Source organism: Puma concolor, chromosome C1 (genome assembly GCF_028749965.1).
Source record: "Puma concolor isolate L17-30 chromosome C1, mPumCon1.1.hap2, whole genome shotgun sequence".
NCBI lineage: Eukaryota > Metazoa > Chordata > Mammalia > Carnivora > Felidae > Puma > Puma concolor.
The window spans coordinates 203,856,346-203,869,050 of NC_141674.1; the positions used below are offsets into that span (position 1 = coordinate 203,856,346).

Sequence of the window (12,705 nt, forward strand, 5' to 3'; positions counted from 1 at the left end):
TAGGTGGTAGTCTCAAATTCTGAGGCGTTTAGCTGGACCCCCCGATGAGGACCAAGTAACATAGTATTGCTCAAATGTTGTTCCTGTGGTACTTTGCAAATTTTACCTGTGGTGCTTTGCAAATTGTTCCAAGAAGGAAGGTGTGTCTGTGTCTTTTAACAGCAGTTATTACTTTTGCTGGCATATTTCCTTCCCCAGCCTTCGTGGCATTTTTCTTTGTTTTCATGTTTATAATATGACATGCTTCACCACTCCCAGTAGAATACCTTCTCCTGTCTTCTGTATGCTACTCTGGAAACAAAAATAGCAAATACAGAAAGATGCCTTTGGGATATAACTTGTTACTAGGAGTACTGTGCGTGGGAGCATTGACTGCAGTCCAGAAAGAATACTAAAATGTGTTCATCCCCAAATTGATGTAAAAGTGTATCGCAGAAATAAAAACCAAAAGATAAATAACATTATAGGCTTTAAGAGGAATCAAGGAATTTCAGAAAGAGAGTGAGGAAAGGGAGGGAGGAAGGGAAGAAGCAGAACTAGAAGAGAAAAAAATCATATAGGAACTCTTGGGCATGCTTGTCACAGCTCAGATCAAGCAGTGTGTCAGAACCACTGGGGTGTAACACAGAGGTTAGGTTTCTGTCCCTGAGCCTTTTCTTACACTTCCCGCTAAAGCACAGGCAATGCCAGACTGCAGACCTTGTGTTCATACAAGTGCAAAATATAAAAACTGTGGAAGTAGTGTGTCTCCTGTTTCTCTGTGAGTTTATCTAGGCAAGTTTGGGGAACTCACCAGGCCGTACTAGGTCTTTACTTTTAATCTATTCTCAGGATGTTCTCTTCATCATATCAAAGCCTTCTTAAAGTCTGACTTCAGCTGTAATTTACTTAATTTGTTTTATTTGGCTTCTTGAAACTAACCTCAACTTTAAATATTTTATTTTTCTATCTAATCTTACAGTCTGTTTGCTTATCTGGTTTGTTTTCTGGTACCCAAAATGGAATGGTGGTTGATATTATTTAATATTGGAGTATCAAAAATGTGCTAAGTACAATCTAGAATAGAGATTTAGATAGCTCATGTTCTCAGTGAGGATAGATCCAACAAAAAACACAGACCTGAGGAATGCTCTTGGAAAAAAATTAAATAGTAACAAAGTATAAATGTTTAAGATATTCCTTACAGTTCTGGTAAAATTATTTCCAGCACTTACCTAGCATGTGAAGTGATACTCAGTGATGTACAGATACTCTTACAAAACTGTCTGTATACTTTTTGGGGTGTATTCATCATTTGATCAGATAATCAGTTGTCCCCACCTTGTTTGCTGGGACTCGTACCCAACATGCTGTAAAGAGGCAAAATAGTGTGTGGTGGTCGCAGACTTAGCTTTGGGGCCCATTTATTGATGACCTACTGTGTTCCAGCCGCTTTAAAATGCTATTTTAATTTTCCCAGGTGCCTCTCCCATCTTACCACCCTTTTTAAACAGATGCCAGAATTATAGAGGTTATGTAGTTTGTCCAAGATCACAAAGTGGCAAGGCCAGAATTTGGATCCCATTCTATTCAACTCAAAATAGAGTTGCTGACACCTCTATATCCTGCTGCATTTAGCATGGCACTTTGCTCCTTTGAACTTCCTTTTCCCTCTAAGATGAGAATAACCGTATCTGGCCTGCTTACTTCAAAGAATTTTTACAGAAATTAAATGAAGTAAGATATTTTAAAACACTTTGAAATTTTTAGTGTATACAAGGGAAAGCTATTGGAGAGGTATACACACACACACACACACACACACACACACATTATATATATAGACATACACACTCTTAAGGTTTTTCCATACCTTCCCTCCTTCCACAAAGGGTTTGTGATGGCATGCAAGAAGTTGTATTGTGTTTTTATCCCCAGCTGTTGACTGTGTTAGCACTTGGCAGGTTAAACCATCGAAGAAAAATATGTAACTCATTATAGCTTGATAGCTATAATGCAAGCCCCCTTCCCAACAGTGTCTAAAACACTAAATTTCTAATCACAGTTCCTGGATTATGAGTTCTTCCTGTTCCTTATTTGTAATCTGTCATCTTTGATATTGATTCAAATTTTTGCAGAGAATTTGTTAATTAGCTGTGTATATTTACAGTGATTTTACAAGAATTGGGGTTTTATTTGCCTTACCTCATTTGCCATATGAGGCGTATGGGAATGCACAGCAATCTACCTGGCTTAAAAGGCATTGAAACAAAATAAAATGTCATTAGAACCTGCAAAGTTTTTTGGTTTTTATGTGTTGTTTTTTTTTTTAATATAACCTCTGGATTTTTCCCCCCCTTCCAGGATACAATGTCTCCTTGCTATATGACCTTGAAAATCTGCCTGCATCCAAGGATTCTATCGTGCATCAGGCTGGCATGTTGAAACGAAATTGTTTTGCCTCTGTCTTTGAGAAATACTTCCAATTCCAAGAAGAGGGCAAGGAAGGAGAGAACAGGGCAGTTATCCATTATAGGGATGATGAGACCATGTGAGTATAGGACTTGGCCCTAAAGCCTGGGTGTGGCTGTTATATGCCCTTACTGAAAGACACATGGTTAGATCAGACCTTAAACTCTATTGGGTGAATATCCCTAACATGTCTTTCTCATAAAATTCTTAAAGCCAAGGTATAGATGATGGGGGGCGGGGGGGCCACTTCTGCTAGTCTCCAGATATCAAAAGTTGGCTAAAGAAGAAAAGTGAATCCACTGCTTTCCTATAAGACACCTCTGTTGAAGGTTTCCTTCAGTAATATAGCCTGGGTAATGAAGAGGTAGAGGGTGACCATGGAGTCTGTGTGTTTGCAACTCTTGAATCATCTACATACTAGGAATCTCATAGTATATAAAGAAATAAAAGGGGCGCCTGGGCGGCTCAGTCGGTTAAGCATCCGACTTCAGCTCAGGTCGTGATCTCACGGTTCTCGTGGGTTCGAGCCCCGCATCGGGCTCTGTGCTGACAGATCAGAGCTGGCGCCTGCTTCAGATTCTGTGTCTCCCTCTCTCTGCCCCTCCCCTGCTCATGCTCTGCCTCTCTCTATGTCTCAGAAGTAAATAAATGTAAAAAAAAAAAAAATTGAAAAAAAGATGTTTAGGAGTGAAGTTCTGAGAATCACTAACACTAGTAGATTCCACATCTTACCACGTAGACAGATTAGTACCATCTACTTTGGGTGATCTTCATCTCCTACCCCTCTCAGGGCATGCGTGCATTATATAGACTTCGCTGGTCATATATACTTAGTCTCCTTTGGCATGCCTTGTTTTATGAATTGAAAGATTTATGACTTTACCCGCCTATTCCGCTTCGAGATCAAGTTCTTGACAAAACCCCATTCTGATTCTGTACTTACTACTTCATGGGTTGTGTTCCCCTCAGGTATGTTGAGTCTAAAAAGGACAGAGTCACAGTAGTCTTCAGCACAGTGTTTAAGGATGACGACGATGTGGTCATTGGAAAAGTGTTCATGCAGGTATGGAGTGGACGTGTTTTGGGGGAGGGATGCCACAGCGTGGCGGTTTATACCGTGGCACCAGAGCACACCATAAGCATAGAAGAGGAGAGCTGGCGGCTCTGCCGATGCCAGAACTTGTTGAAGGTGTAATTAAACAGCTCCCACCCAACCCACTGCATGTAGTTGTTCCTTAGTGGTTTTAGCCTCTGCAGGACTAGACTGAAAGAGTGAATGGAGTACCAAACATACTAATGCTATGACTGAATATTAAGCACCCTTGCTGCCACTGAGTCTTTGATTTAAAGCTTGGTCAGGTTTCCTACCCTCTTGTCAAGTTTCCTGAGGTTTCTGGCAAGGTCTGCTCTTGGCTTGGTTTAGTCCTAAAGTCTTTTCAGAACAGAATCCCTAGAAAATTCCTAAGTAGTAGATAGTACATTAATAGGCTAGAGTCCTTGAGTGGACCGTGAAGCAAATTGACCCGAGTTTGCCTGAGGTCACTGTAGAGCTCTTTCCTCAGAAGCAGCTCGCCTACCAAGAAGAGAGTAATGGGGCTCAGCGGGACATTGTGTAATTGGATTTCTGGTACAATTGGACTCTGGTCTGGTACAGTACCGCATTGTGGCTTTGTCATGCTGTCTGCTAACCAGTTGCTGACTCTAGGACAGGAGAGCTCGTTGGTGAAGTGGTACCTGGGCTGATTTCTTCTGAGGTGGCTCAGCATTCAAAATCTAGCTCAGCGCTTACGTTTTCAAGCACCTTTTGTGCATTCGTCCTGTCCCTCGGCAGGCTGAGGAGATTTAAGGACTCTGGACAGCAAACCTTTTTTGCTACATAAGAGCTGAAAGATAGTTGTGCTTCATATAGTGAGGATATTTTACTTGTAGCCTCTCTAAAGTGACTAGGGAAATACTCAAAAGTGATAGCCCGAATTTGATCCATCTCTAGTGACTTTTTGTGTTTAGTCTAATTAATCAGAAATGCTGATTTTAGAGTCCCTAGGCAGAAAAATTGGAATATTGACACTTTGAACATTTGAGAGTACTGAACTTTATGAGAGAGAGAAAACGAGTGTTGTGTGTGTGTGTGTGTGTGCGTGTGCGTGTGTGCGCACGCGCGCGCACAGCTATATAGACCTATATCGTGGGTCCTAAATGTAAGCTTCCAGACAGGCATTTCATGTGTTTTTACGCAGAATTGACAGGGGAATTAAATGCAGTAGCTTAGAAATTGGGCTGAATCCAGACTGACATACTAATTTTAAAAGCTATGAAGTATATATTTAGATTTAGCTGGTTTTTTACCAGTCTTGTTCCATTTTATTCCTGGCGACATCTTATTTTTATGCTTTAAACAGATCTTATCTTGGAGAGCTTACAGGAGATTTGTTCCTTAGGAAAATTTTGTGTATTTTTTGCACATGAATTTAAACTCCTCCCTCAAAGTACATGTGGTAGGGGCACTGGTCTAAAAGGGAAAAGAAAGTCTGCATTTTTACACTGACGGTGTCTCCAGTTAGTGACTGGACTGGCACCACGCAGACCCATCTGGTGTCCAAGAATGTGAAAAGGCTGTGCTCGGGAAGCCATCTGCTTTGCCTCCCTCTCCAAAGTCAAAGGCTGGGCAATTTATTTGAATTGACCTTTAGAATCCTGGGCTTATTTTGCTGGATTTTACCCTGAGTAAATCATCTGAGAATTTTCCTGGGCCTGGTTATTTTAAATTTCTAGGAGAATGGAGAATAGCAGCTGCCTAGCACAGAATGCTGTGACCCAGGGACACTATTAAAAGTTCCCCCTGGTCACTGACCTGCTTGCTGCGTATCTTTGTGGGTTTCTGGATCCTGGAGTGGACCTCCAGCCTGGGCAGAACACGTTTCCTGCTTCTGTCATTCAGCAGACTCTGAGGGATGCTTAATGCCCTTGGGAAAAAGACAGAATTTCCATTGCATACTCACATGGATATTCTAGTATTTGCCTTTGGTGCATTATCTCTGTAGACGTGCAAGCTGAGCACTAAAGTCTGATATCATTTCACTGCTTATTCCATGGAAAGCATTAAGAACGATACAGAATTTTGGAGATAAGAGTATGGTGAACTAAAATATCTTTCATATTTCTAGATCTTAACGTCAGCCCAGTAACTGAGAAGAGTTAAGTGGAAACCACTGGTTTCTCTATGTTCAGGGACAAGACACAACCAATCTGCCTCTTAAGCAGTAGTGAAGATACTATGTTGAGGACCCTTTCTACATGGATACCTGTGTGGTGATAGCTGTAGGATATTTTCCTGTACCGGGAGCACTGAGTCAAAGTCAGTAATTTTGGTAGATATTGCCAACCTCCACGGAGGTTGTACCCTTTTCCCTCCCACCTACGATGCATATTTTCCCAGAGTATGTTGTCAGACTTGCGGATTTCTGCCAATCTGATCGGTTTAAAAATGGTATCTATATTCTCTTGTGAACGAGGTCCAATATCTTTTCTTCTGTTGAAGTCTGTTTTTCTTTTCCTTTGAGGTGTCTCTATGCCCTTACCCATTTTTCTATTGGGTTACTAATCCCCATTTCTTTCTATACTAGAGAGATTAGCCTTTTTATCTATGGTAAGAGTTACAAATATTTTTTCCAGTTTGTCATTAGAGTGTATGGGTTTTTCTTCCCTCACACAGAAGTTTATTTTCACAGAGTTGAATCTCTTCTGTGGCTTTTAGATTTTGAGTCCTTGTTGGAAACACTTTTTCCTACTCTAAGATTGTAAAGTTTACCTGTATTATTTTCCTAGTATTTTTACAGTTTCATATTTTACACATGATCTTTTGATTATGTTTGGAGTTTCTCCTGGCATATGGTATGAAAGATGGGTCCATCTTTTTTTTCTAAATGGCCACCCACTGGTCTCAGCAGTTGTTTAAAGGCCCATGTTTATACTACCGATTTAAGATGCTGCTTTTTATCATTTACAGGACTCAATTTCTGTATATATTTGGATTTACTCTGAACTTGCTATGATAAATCATGCTTTGATGGAAGAGAGAAATGATACTGTGATATTCAAAAGACATCCTAGTTGGAGGGGGAAAAAAAGAGGCGGCATTGCTGACGTGCACTTAACAAAGACCCTAATGAAAAAGGAAAGTGATTCAGTCAGTTAAGCATCTGACTCTTGATTGCGGCTCAGGTCATGATCTCATGGTGGTCAGGCTCTGCACTGACAGCCTGGAGCCTGCTTGGAATTTTCTCCTTCCCTCTCTGTCTCTCTCTTTCTCTCTCAAAATAAATAAGCATTTAGAAAAGAAAAAGGAGAACTGGGTGGGTCGGTTGATTGTTTCTTAGGTATTATTTAAGAGAGAGCACAGAGGAGCAACAAAGACACAAAGTTGGCCAAAGGGTAGTTCCCCACATGGGAGTATCCTCACCCAAATTTTGAATGTATTGCTTTACCTATACAGAACTGATGAAATGCTAATAAGTCACCGCAGGTTTACACACGCCCCATCGGGTTATGAATGCCACAGGTACCAGTGAATTGGAGCCTTCAAGAAGCTTACTGAACACAAGAAATTGCCAGCAGTTATTACCTGTTCTGTTTTTTCCCCTGGAGCTAAAGAGTAAAAATAGTAGAAGTTAGAAAACCTCCCAAACCCTTTGCAGAATGAAAAGTGTTTTCTAGAGAAGGGTAACCTCAGAAGCTTTGCTTTAGGAATTACCATTTGAATGATCTTGACTCCTTCCTTACCTCTCCAAATATTTTTCCTTTGAGGAACAAAATCTACAAGAGAGTAACCTAATCTAGCTATGTTAGTTTATTTTCCACCAACCTTTAGAAGCCAAGCAGTGCCAGCTCAGGAGGCAGGGTGGTGGAACAGGCGAGATTCCAGACTGGGCATTAAAACTCCTCAGGTGTTACCCTTCTTTTGCCATTAATTTGCTGCGGGCTTGCTGTATTAGTCCCCATCTCTTCCTTTCCAGTGTGACAGCAGTAAGTCAGCTAGAGTAGAAGTGCTTGCTTTTTCACTCAGCAAGCCATGTGCTGTCCAGCCTCTTTGAAGGAAGAGGAATGGATACAGAGTAATAAAGATCCCTGGCTTGTGGAGCTTATAGCCCCTTAGGGAAGCCAGACGCATTAGTGACTAGTAAAGTGTCAGAGTCGAGGCTTAGAGAGAAGACACGGGACCTCCCAACAAGATAGCAGCCAGCTCCCCACGTGTGTTAGAGATGGCGTGTTAGAAGAGACCATATCTGAGCAGCGGTAGGAGAGTGTTGCAGACCAAACAGCTGTATAAACATGCTTTCAGTACTCCTAGAACTGTGGATGTACATAGCCCTTGGTTCCATTCTTCTGTTATCACTCTGGATTTGGATCACCCTGTTTTACTGGCATGGCTGGAAAATCTGGCTCTGTTCTTGCACATCTGGGTTGAGACAGGAATGCCTTGTGTCATTTTCCTGTGTACACGGGAATGTGTGTGTCAGAGAAGCTTGAGGTTTGGAGATTATAGAGATTAGAACATAGGGGGAATGGCCTGGTTTTTACATCCTCAGTCATTTTCCTGTCGTTTGATGAGGATGGGTACATTTTGTTAAGGGGAATAAGTCCTTATGCACAGTGGTGGTGGGCGAGTCCATAGCCATTCAAGACCAGAATTAACAATCAGGCTTTCATTTCTCATGTCGCACAGCCTCCTCCTGTCAGTATACCCTAAAACAACTCAGCTTCTTTAACTCCGTTGTCTTCTGCCCCCAAGAAGGGCTTACATTTAATCTGAAGTGCTGATTTCTGGATTCTAAATAGTAACAGTCTAAGATGCCTCCATGAAATAGGACTTGTGCAAAGGCCCAGAGCCCTGAGAAAGCATGATAGTCATGAAACTGGAAGAAGTGGAGATGGGGTAAGGAGGGGTGAGAAATGGGTCAGCTCATAAGAGGCTTTCACACAGAGATGAAAGGAGTTAAGATTTCATCTTGGGTCTTAACCAAGCTAGAGCCTAGGTTCCATGCACCCTGAAATTTTAAAGATTTCCTGAAAAATATAAACTCTTCACATTAAATCTAAAGAAACTAATATGCATTAGTCCTTAATCCTAAAATGTAATCTGGTTCTCTCATGCTTTGCAGTTTGTTGTCTGTGTAGTCTCAGATACACTTTTATTGCATATGTGGTTCCAAAACAAGAGAAAGGAAAAGGGATTAAGAATGCTCTCATCACATTTTGAAGATCCGACTTGTTAAATACTCTGTGATCTCCTTTTTGAGTCCAAATCGCATTGATAGCAGCCAGCACTTGTAATATTTCATATTAGGTGTTTATTTTTAGCTATCTGCCAGTCACACCCCACGGGGCCAACCTCATCGCATGAGTCGCCACTCATCTTACCTCAGATTCTCTTCTGGTTGCTTTGTGCTTCTTCCCGGCAGGAGTTCAAAGAAGGACGCAGAGCCAGCCACACAGCCCCACAGGTCCTCTTTAGCCACAGGGAACCACCTCTGGAGCTGAAAGATACCGACGCTGCCGTGGGTGACAACATTGGCTATATTACCTTCGGTAAGCAGGGTGGGATGCTGAGGCTGGGAGCCTTTGATGCATTCACACTGCAGGATGCCAAAACCCAGACAGACCTTTGTTAAAATGTAAAAGGGGCGAAAGCAGGCGTACCACGTCGTTTTTGGCCATTGCTGTGGCTGCAGGAAGGTGTACCGTAATCATTTTCTTTTCTTCCTGTTGGTGTCAAGTGTTGTGAGTTGGGACCACACAAGCATTGCTGAGTAGCCGACTGGGAGTTCTCAGTCGTTTGGCATTTCTAAGCCAGAACTCCAGCCTGGCTGGAGTTCACTTACTCCACTGAAGAAATTTAAGCCTTCCCTTCTCACAGTCGCTCTAGACCAGTGAGCCGGCTCATTATTGTAGCTGATAGTGCAGAATAACAGCTCATTCACTGCACCTGATGCCACTAAAATGTTGCCTTTTATGAAGTTTAAGTCCCCTCCATACTGAAGGTGTACCCGTTTATTGGTGATGAGCCCACTCACGTACCATATTTCATTAAAACTGAGCTCCGCTTTTTTTCATGTTACTGTCTTTGAGGTTGGGATGCAGCTTGGAGTTCGTGCATGCCACACAGTTTAGCTGGCAGCCTTTCTCTTTATGGTGTATAAACTGAGGGTAGACTTAAAATTGTTGGCATCTTAGATTCTGTGCCCTGTAGTGTTACTACCTCTTGTTTTGCTATTTGTTTCTTTTCAAGGTAAATTGACACAGAGGGCCTACCCTTTCTTATGAGGCATTCCTTTGCATTCTACCAAAACCTCATACTTGGAGGATTTTATTGCTCCCAAGACCACGGAGTAGAGTAGGTGGAAGAGACGGAGAGGATTCTGGGAAGCCAAAGGGAGGGGTGCAGAGGGCGAGGCTTCAGCTTATAGTGCCGAGGGAGGGGCTTTCCTCATCTCCTAGCCGAAACAACTTCTGCCGTGCCCATCGAGAGGGTTGAGGCCCTTAGGGCTTCGTGTCTAGTTTTCACCACAGGACCACAGAATCTTCTCTGGAAACGAGTTCCTTTGGGCTCACTGTACCGCAGCACCCGGGGACGTAGGACAGGCAGGCTTTGTTTGCTGATCATGATCACTTAAGGTGAAGTGTTTTCTCTAAAGTACCCCCCAGATTGCCTGTAGTATCACCTAAAGAGGCTGCTGTGCTGCAGAGGCAGGAGCCAGCAGGTGGGGACAGATTCCAGAATGCACGGCCACAGGATGGGATCCAGACCTGGAGTGATGCCCGGGACCAAGCCCTTTTCTGGGGAGCCCTGGTTTTCTACCATTGACCTCCTCCATTTTTCTTGACTTCCGGCATTTGCACTCACTGGTACCTGTCCTGGTTGTGGTATTTATCCTTTCCTCGTCTGAAGGAGGAGGATACAAGTGCATTGCACTAGGCAGGGAGAGGCTGGAGCCAGCTGTAGGCTCTGACCTTCTATCTCTTTGGCCTTGCTGTTACACCCGGACGCCTTATTTGTGCCCCCACCCACAGTGCTGTTCCCTCGCCACACCAATGCCAACGCTCGAGACAACACCATCAACCTGATCCACACGTTCCGGGACTATTTGCACTACCACATCAAGTGCTCTAAGGTGAGAAGGGACCACAGCACCTTCGCTCCTATGCACCAGGTAGTTCTCTCCACCAGAGTTAATAACATAAAAAATCATTTCTGTGTGGGGCACACCTGGCTGGCTCAGTCGGCAGAACACGTGACTCTTGATCTTGAGGTCGTGAGTTCGAGCACCATGCTGGGTATAGAGTTTACTTAAAAAAAAAAAAAAAAAAAAAGTCATTCCTGGAGTCCAGCCTGTTGCTATGAACCCTGATGGTCCTAGAGACTTTAAGATAATCATGGCCTTTCTTCCATCTCTTCCCCATAGTAAAGAGATGAATCTCTGTCTCCAGGAAGAGTTGCCCTCCTGCTTCCCTGCATGACCTTATGTCGCTCGTAAGGCATATGTTCCCAAACCTTCCTGATAACTTCTACTGAAAGCAAAGCTGTCTTTCTAGAACACGACTGCTTCAGTATCCATTGTGCTTGTTTCCAGGCCTATATTCACACACGTATGCGGGCAAAAACATCTGACTTCCTCAAGGTGCTGAACCGTGCACGCCCAGATGCCGAGAAAAAAGAAATGAAAACAATCACGTGAGTAGGGCAGCCTCCCAGCAGGACTGCCATCCTCTCCTAATCTCACCGAGAGGGAAATGGTGTTGGAGACCTGGTGCTCCAGGTGTCTGGGCAGCAGCTACATGTGAAGCAGGCAGGATGGGGCCTGTAGCCACCTGACTGACTAAAGATGCAGTGGACAGGTTTTCACTTCTGACGGGGCTGGGCTGCGTTCCCTTGTTTCCACATCTTTGTGAGCTAGGAGAATGGCAGCTAGGGGACGCACAGAGGGACCTTTTTACTGAGATAGCTGTGTTCTCCTTGGGCAGTCTTGTCCTGTCAAGGTCTGCCTGGAAAAATGGAGAGATTTGCTTAAGGACGTTGAGTTGAGTGAATAGGTCTGGAGCCGCCCACTCAGTGTTTTGATCCCCTGGTCTGCTTCTCAGCAGGAATTTTGCATGAAGACGAAGTTGTCTCTGAGATGGAAATGTGGACTGGCGCTCCAGTGTTGGCCCTGTGTGCAGGAGAGTCAGTGTGCCCTAGAGCCTAGCTAGAGATTGAGGTCTGTGGGCAAAATGTCAGGTCTTAGTTCCCCTTCTGCTGAAGCTTAGGTGATCCTGTTCTCAAGATAAGGTAACAGGTGCTCATCTGCCAACCTTTGTGCCCGTTCAACGCAAGTCTGGAGGCGAACGAAGCTTCCGCGTACCCCTCGAAGCCAGTGCATTTGCCGACACCTGGTTCTCTTGGGGGTGACCTTTGGCAGGTGTGGTGTGCATAGGACCCCAGGTCCCCTCCCCTGACATGTGAGGCCTCTCCTGCCAGACTAGTTTCTGCTGCCACTTGACAGGATGAGAGAGGTGCCTGACTCTTGGTACCTGAGCAGAGGATCTCCAGTCACCAATACAGGCAGTTGAAGTCACTCCTGACTTCTTTAGGCAAAGGCTTAGGGGCTGCCCATCTCATGAAATTGGTACCCAAGGCCTCTCTTCTGTAGTAGCTCTGCACCTCCTGCCCAGAGCCTAAGGAGGGGTGTTCAACCTATAGCTGGATCCTCTGCTTCCAGAGAGGCGTCCAGATGCTCTGGTTACAAAATGGCAGCATTATGCCTTCTACCCTGCAGCTTCACGGCAGGGCCTAAAATGGGCAAAACAAATCCAGTGGGGAGGGTATGTGTCCTGGAACACACATACTCTTGCTGCCCCTCCAGAACCCTGCCTCCCTCCTGGGGTTTACAAGTTCCCCTTCCCGCTCCCCCCCCCCCCCATCCCACTTTCCATGGGACTACTCTTCTCACCAGGCACCACTTTGGTGACCTCAAGTGTGAGGCAGCTGATTCTGTGCCGTTTTCAGGGCCAGTGGAGAGACTAAACTGGCAGCTAGGCACAGCGGAGGCTCGGCTCGGCTCTGTAACTAGTCAGTCATGGAGCTGCCTGTGCCATCTTCGGCCCAGTAATCTCTTGTCTGGTCAGAAGAGCCCACCAAAGCAGCCACCGCCCAGTGTCTCCCCACAGGGATTCTCCCCTCCCCTCCCCTCCCCTCTGGCCCCACTGGCAGGTGGCCTTGCG

General features: G+C 44.4%; 1 protein-coding gene across 1 annotated transcript in view; it reads left to right on the forward strand.

Annotated features, from left to right (window-relative positions):
• Nucleotides 1-12,705, forward strand: part of ARPC2 (actin related protein 2/3 complex subunit 2) — a 28,823-nt gene that overhangs the window by 14,612 nt on the left and 1,506 nt on the right. The window contains exons 6-10 of the mRNA XM_086719617.1: nt 2,344-2,530; nt 3,421-3,514; nt 8,910-9,036; nt 10,519-10,619; nt 11,079-11,179. Of these exons, the coding sequence (XP_086575743.1) occupies nt 2,344-2,530; nt 3,421-3,514; nt 8,910-9,036; nt 10,519-10,619; nt 11,079-11,179 (610 nt within the window). The remainder of the gene's footprint in view (nt 1-2,343; nt 2,531-3,420; nt 3,515-8,909; nt 9,037-10,518; nt 10,620-11,078; nt 11,180-12,705) is intronic.